Source organism: Dasypus novemcinctus, chromosome 7 (genome assembly GCF_030445035.2).
Source record: "Dasypus novemcinctus isolate mDasNov1 chromosome 7, mDasNov1.1.hap2, whole genome shotgun sequence".
NCBI lineage: Eukaryota > Metazoa > Chordata > Mammalia > Cingulata > Dasypodidae > Dasypus > Dasypus novemcinctus.
In genome coordinates, this window is record NC_080679.1 from 86810107 (window position 1) to 86817801 (window position 7695).

The window sequence follows — 7695 nt, forward strand, 5'->3', positions numbered from 1 at the left end:
TGTGCCTTGAACCTATGTTCCCATGATGTCCTACACATTCCACAAACAAATCCACAACATAATTGACAAGTCTTATCAGTAACTGATAGAACAAGTAGATTTTTAAAAATCTCTAAAAGATAGAACTTTTGAGTAATACTACACTTCAGTTTCATCTAATTGACACTGAACATACCCAACAACTGCAGAATGCCCATTCTTTTCAAGCACACATAGAACCAAGATCATCCATATTATGGGCTACTAAAATAAGTATTCATAAAATTCAAAAGACTGAAATCATACAAAGTATGTTTTATGACAATTAAATTAACTTAGAAATCAATAAGATAACTATAAAAGCTCCAAATAATTGGAAATTAAGCAAATGTACTTCCAAATAACCTGCAGGTTAAAGAAAAAATAAGATGTTATAAAATCTTTTGAACTGAATCCTAATAAAACCACAACATATCAAAATGTGTGGGATGTACCTGTGTTAGTCAGCTAAAGGGTGCTGATGCAAAATATCAGAAACTGGTTGGTTTTTATAAAGGGTGTTTATTTGGGGTAGGAGCTTACAGATATCAGTCAATAAAGCATAAGTTACTTCCCTCACCAAAATCTATTTTCACGTATTAGAGCAACACGGCTGCTGACCTTTGCGAGGGTTCAGGCTTCCTGGGTTCCTCCCTTCCTGGGTCTTGCTTCTCTCTCGTCCATTTGTTTACTTCCTGGGGCTCCAGCTTAAGGCTGCAATAACTGACTCCAACATCAAAACTCCAACATCAAAAACCCCCAACTCTGTCCTTTGCCATGCCTTTTATCTGTGAGTCCCCAACCCCCAAGAGGTGGGGACTCAATGCCCTACTGGCACAAGAGGTTTACCTGATTATTTAATCAAATAAAACTCTGAATTCAATATAATCTAATATGCCCAGAGGAAAAGATCAGTTTACAAACATAATCCAATATTTCTTTTTGGAATTCATCAATAATATCAAACTGCTACAGCACCTAAGCATCCCTAAAGTGAAATTTCAAATGCTTATATTAGAAATACTTATATTAGGAAGGTCAACAATTTATGTTTTTATTTTATTAAGCTAAGAAAAACATATATAACCAAAATAAGTAGGAGGAAATAATAAATATAAAAGCAAAAATCAATAGAAAAAAATGAATACAGAAAATTAATAAAGCTGAAAGTTGATTCTTTGAAAAGATTAATAAAATTGATAAGCTGCTCAAGAAAAAAGAGAAAAGATACACATTATCAACATCAGAAAGACAAGTGGGACATTAGTAGAGGTCTTAAAGACATTAGATGTATAATAATATTATAAACAATTCTATGCCTATATACTCCACAGCATAGACAAATTCCAAAAAACACAACTTACCAAAACTACTGTGAGAAGAAATTAAACATTTGAGTACTCCTATATCTGTTAAAGAGTTGTATATGTGATTATAAACCTTCCCACACAAAAAAAAATACCAGGCTAGTAAAAAACACAGCAAATTAAGCCTAAAAGAAAATAAGAGCAGAACTTAACAAAACAGTAAACATGCAAATTAAGGAAAAGTAACAAATCCAAAATTGATTCCTTGAAGAAACTAAAAGAAAAACAAAACAAAACAAAACAAAAGGTAAACTCCTAGCAAGACTGCGTAAGAAAGAAAAATCATAAATGACCAATATATAGAATATAAAAGAGAAAGCATCAGTATAGATCCAGCAGAAATTTAGAGAAGTGCAAGAGGGCATTATGAAAAGAGATATCTGAATAGAGTAATACATAGTAAAGAAACTGAATCTGTAACTAAAAACCTTACCACATAGAAATTTATAAGCCTAAATGGCTTCAACAATAAATTCTTCCAAACATATATATATATTTTTAAGTTATTTAGAATAGTTACTGATTTCAGAGACTTCTTAAGCTTCATACAAGGAATTTGTAAAGCTGCAAAACCATCTACAAGAAGAGAGCGCAAAGTAGAAATAGGTATATTAGTGAAAAGTTAATGTGGAGTTGGTGCCAAAAGAATGGCTATGGACCCTCTATAGTCGTAGCATCTCAATTTTATCCTTGAGGATTTCAACACAACTTGCTTTCATCCAAGGTAAGGCCAGCAGCATTCTATGAAGAGTCTGTCTTAAGGATAACCATCTCTCTACCATTCCTTCCTGACTTGCAGCCTTAGCGTCCCCAAAATTCAATAATTTGAGAACATGGTGGTCTAGATTAAAACGATTGCAAATTCCTTGACACCCTTCTCATCCAAAGGTGGAGATAATCTCTCTACTCTCTTGAATCTGGGCTGGGCCTGTTTTGGCTTTAGCCAAAAGAAAAAAGTAGAGATGGCACCATGTCAGTTCCAAGCTTAAAACTTCAAGAGGAACGAGAATTTCTGTCTCTCTCTTACAACACGATATCATGCTATGAAGAAGCCCAAGAATCATGTGAAAAGCCCATGTGGAGAACTAGGGCCACTGGCCAACAAGGTTCATTCCCCGAAAATGATTTATATAAATTCATATTTCCAAATGTATTCTTGATATTCGTTATTATTACCAGGCAATATAGCTGAAGGAAAGCTTAAACTAGTAGTGTCAGTTTTGTCATTTTCTTTTTGGTGTGTTAATGAATCGTTAATATCTTCAATGTCCAGTTCCTTCCCAGAAATTTTTGCAGTATTTGCCCATTTTGTGAGGGTTACTTTAGTTAGAACTAGATAATAAAATCTGGAACTCCAGAGAACCCTGTACATATAAACTGTAATAAATTACAATAGGCTGAAAGAAAATAAGTGAGAGGCGTCCTCAGGACACCACTAGTACCATAGATCAGTGGTCTTTAGATGTTTTACTTCCCTATACCTAAAAGAATTTTCAAAAATTATATACCATCTCCCATTTCTTAGTTTGACAAAGTTTTTACCATAAGTTTAAGTGGCTGTGAATAATGCAATGTCTAACATATTGTAAATATCAACATTTACAAATAAAATTTTGTATCACTCTTGGAAAGTATTTTTCAGTTGGTACCAGGTACTGAACCCCAGGACCTCATATCTGTAAAGCAGGCACTCAACCACTGAACTATACCAGCTCCCTCCCCATTCATTTTTTTTAATTTATTTTTTATTGTCTTTTTTTTTAAAAGATACATAGATCATACAAAATGTTACATTAAAAAATATGAGATTCCCATATACCCCCCGCCTCCTCCCACATCAAGACCCTCAGAGGGGCACATTCATTGCATTTTGGAGCACTGCTACACTGCATGGATTATAGTTTACAGGGTAGTTTACACTCTCCCCCAGCCCATTCAGTGGGTTATGGCAGATATATAATGTCCTGCCTCTGTCGTTACAATATCATTCAGGACAACTCCAAGTCCCCGAAATGCCACTTCACACTTCTTCCTTCTCCCTGCTCTCAGCAACTCCAGTGGCCACTGTCTCCACATCAATGATACAATTTCTTTCATTGCTAGAGTCACAATAATTCTAACTCTTATTCATTTTTAAAAAGATCTGAAAAGGCACTGCTGTAAGAGAATTTTGACATTTTTCCTTTTACGAACTGAATTTCTTTTTTATTTTATTTCTTCCATGGTTATCTCATCCTTGGACTTTTTAAATGTTATAAATGTATTTTTATGCTGGAAAATACTGATCACCATATCATACTTAACTATAATAAATGTATATAAATTGATAACTTCAATTTTGCTTAATTTCCTGTGACCATAATGCTCTGAGTGTTAAAAAAAATTCTTTTTGGTCAAGTTATCCTTATTTGTACATTAGTGAAAAAAATTATTTCAATTCTGATAAACATTACTAAAACATAAGTAAAAATTTATTGGAAATGCATCTCTTCATGTGATGCTCATGCACTCAATTAGACAAAAGCAAACTTACCAAAACAGATAAGCTGAGGAGGTAGCATATTATTTTAAATTTTGTTAGAATGTAGAAAACTAGAAGAAATATTATTTGGATCGACTAATATGATTTATAAAATAATTTTAACTTTCATCTGAAAATTTTATCAAATGTATCTTAAAATATTCTCATTACCTATAAAAGAACCAGTGTCGCTAGTATATATTACCCAGTTGTTTGAGGGTACTTTTCTTTGCAGCTACTAATGAGTGTAAGAACAGCTGAACTGAGCTCTGCTTATATTCAAATAAATGGAAAATGATATTTTAATGTTCAAATCGCAAATAGATGTTCTCTGTTTTTACTTTTGTGGAACTCTACACGGAATGCAAGGATTCTTTGGTAAAAAAGTGGTAAGGAAGAGGCGAATTATTTGAATGAAAATTTGTCATTACTCTTACCATACTGTTCTACCTATCTGGAAGGCAGGGAAATACAAAGCTCCAGGAGTTTATTTACACCACCTGATTAATCACCTAAGGACATTTTACCAATTCCTTAGTCACCTTAAACTTCCATGGTAAGTTTAAGGATAGATGAGGTAAATATTGTAAAATGGAAGTTAACAGTGGGAAGTCAGACAAGTTTTCAGGCATATCAATTTCAGGAATATGCCTGAATTCATTCCCTTTCTTCTCTCTACGCCCACGATAGGAGTAACCCGTTTGAAGACCACTGCCATATTCCTATGTCAAGCGCTATAATAAATATTAATAAGGCTCAATTTTTCTTTTTAGGTGAAAACAAATAGAAAAAGAAACAAACTTTATTATTTCTACCCACACTCCAATAAATTATCCCGCATGCCCACTTTACAATTATGACACTTCACACCTTTCATAGGCGATGCAGGATAAAGTTATGTAAGAAAGAGTAACAAAAAAGTCTAGAAGTACAGACCGTCCTTGGTAAAACAGGAAATACTAAGAAACCTTTAGAGCATTTCTTAACTTACTCATAAGCAACAGAGAACAAGAAGTGGTCAAAAATGCAGAAAGAGGACGTCTAGCAAAAGGTGAGTGGGGTGGAGGGAGGATCGCAAAAGATTACTAGCACAAGAATTCCCAGGAAAGGAATTCTCAAAAACTACTGGACACACCACACCCTGGGTGATACAAGGACATGCCTTCGGGGCCCTTAGGGGCCAGGAACCAGTGGCTCCGGGGTGCGACTCCGGCCCGCTCCTAGCACCGCGCGAGTGGCAGAGGCGGAGAAGAAAGAGGGGACCGAGGGCGGGTTCGGGACGTTGACACCGCCCGCGGGGGAGACACACCCCGCGAGGGCGGTAGCTAGGGCACTGCACGCGGACTCACCCCTCCTCCGTATCCCGGGTACGCCATGACGAACCGAGTGAACGTCACCTTACGAATGAGTGAGCCCTCCTAGGAAGAAGATGTAGATGCAGGGGCAGGTGAGACTGAGGGAGCGCCTGCCGCGCCGCCCCGCTCCGCCGAAACCGCCCCTTCCCGGAGTCCAGCCCCACCCTGCGCTGCTCCTATTGGCTCGTCCACCCTCCCTCGCAGCCCGCCCCTCCCGGAGTCCAGCCCCACCCTGCGCTGCTCCTATTGGCTCGTCCACCCTCCCTCGCAGCCCGCTCCTCCCGGAGTCCAGCCCCACCCTGCGCTGCTCCTATTGGCTCGTCCACCCTCCCTCGCAGCCCGCCCCTCCCGGAGTCCAGCCCTACCCTGCGCTGCTCCTATTGGCTCGTCCACCCTCCCTCGGAGCCCGCCCCTCCCGGAGTCCAGCCCCACCCTGCGCTGCTACTATTGGCTCGTCCGCCCACGCCCTCGGAGCCCGCCTCTTCTCCGAGTCCCGCCGGACAGGGCGCTGCTCCTCTTGGCTGGTTCCCCCTCCTCGGAGCCCGCCCCTTCCCGGAGTCCAGCCCCACCCTGCGCTGCTACTATTGGCTCGTCCCCCTATCTTCGGAACCCGCCCCTTCCCAGAGTCTGGGCCCTCGCGCTGGGCTGGGCGTGGTTCGGACACGCCCCTCGAAGCCCACCCTGTCCAGGCATCTAGCCCCACCCTCCCAGCTTCGATTGGCTTTATCCGACTTAAGGACCAGCACGTCCCTGAGTGGCTTTCTTTTTTTTATTTTTTTATTTTTTTTTACTTTTTTTTTTTAATAATTTCAATCTTACGGGAAAATTGCAAAAATAATAGGACAGCAATACATAGAATCTTATTGGATTTATTGGATTGCTCAGGTCTCGCTCGTTCCTCAAAGTTACCCTCTTATATTTCTTTGAAACTCCAAGCTGTGATTTCTTTCAGATATGTATAGATGAGTTCAAAACTTGCAGAACTAATTCACGTTTACATTTGTATAGCTTTGATGTAACATTATCAAAACCTTTAAACTGTGACCACATCTCTGACCCCAAGCAGAACGCTTCTGCGATAAAACCCTTATAAACGCTAAATTTTACCAAAAAGTTATTTGGTTATTTGTTACTTTGATAGATAAAAGGTGACCAGGGTTGCCAGATTTAGCAAACACGCAAAAAAAAATTACAGGATGCCCAGTTATGTTTGAGTTTCAGATAAACAACGGTTTTTTAAAATTACGAATGTTTGAGCTGTACGATATTGGGAAAATATTTGTAGTAAAAGAATGCCATTTTTAATCTGAAAATCAAATTTAACTGGGCATTCTGGACATTTTCTGGCAACCCTATTCGTTGGACAAACTCTAAAGATGTGCATCATAATTACATCCAGAGTGAGGAACAGTCCGGTTTCTATCATTTGGTGAAAAGTTAAGTGCTTAATTATTTTGATAGTAGATGTTCATTAAGTAATGCCAGTGAACAGTTCTGTTTTCTCTGAAACTCAAATGAATTTCGTAGCTCATACTTAAAACTAATTGGATAAGAGCAACTCCTGCTTCAGCTTAAAAATAAGCAATAAAAGATCAGGATAATATTATTTCAAGTTATTTCTGGAGAATAAGAAAAGATCTAAAATGCTTCTTAAAATAAAGCTGTCTAAAAAAGTGTCAAATAACTATTAGTGGAGGAAATACTCAACCTTACAAGGCTGAGTAACTACTACACATTACACAGGAGGAACATGTTGAACCTTGTGAAACCTAATTTTATCAGGAAGAGGCAGAGAGAAAGGGATATTGCTAATGCACAAGCTACTCTTGAGAAAGTGTTGATTAATTCCTCTAACTCAAGAAAAATATTTTAGCCATTAAGGATAAATTGCATAAATACACAGATGTAGCTGGATGGCCAAACTCTTTGGTAAGAGAAAAGAATGTATGGCTCAACAGATAACAAATGAAAAAAAAAAAAAAAAAAAGAATGTAAATCACTAAAGCATCAAATAATAACACAATACAAAGCAGAACAAATCATTGTGGAGTTTTATTCCAATTGGATAGCTACATAGTCAAAAAATGCTACAGAAAGGATTGCATATTTTACATTTATAATGTTGTTACAATTTTATTCTATGACCAGGATTTTTGTGCATCTTCTTTTCGTCATAATGGCCTTACCAATGAGCATTAAATTTTGCTTGTTTTGGGTATAAATTCTCCATGGATCTATTGCATTCCTGCATCTTTAGTTTCAGAGATAGGGATAGGATCTCCTCTGGGGCAAAGAGAAGTTGTGCTTGCTTTCCACAATGATAAAGATAATGTCTTTCTCCAGGATAGCTCACAGACGTACCCATTTAAAAGATTGAAATTTCCTAAGCTCAGAGTTCCTCCTTTCTATGCAAACCCACTGCCTGTGCAGTATT

General features: G+C 38.0%; 1 protein-coding gene across 5 annotated transcripts in view; it reads right to left on the bottom strand.

Annotated features, from left to right (window-relative positions):
- Window positions 1-5447, bottom strand: part of GCA (grancalcin) — a 51600-nt gene extending 46153 nt beyond the window's left edge. For 2 of the 5 annotated variants that reach the window (XM_012527507.4, XM_058300749.2), the window contains exon 1: window positions 5256-5410. In XM_012527507.4, coding sequence (XP_012382961.1) covers window positions 5256-5282 — 27 coding nt within the window. In that variant the 5' untranslated portion in view covers window positions 5283-5410. Of the gene's footprint in view, window positions 1-639 lie in introns of all 5 variants that reach the window. The other 3 variants (XM_058300748.2, XM_004464400.3, XM_071216362.1) reach the window with 3 other exon arrangements.
- Between the last annotated feature and the right edge of the window lie 2248 nt (window positions 5448-7695).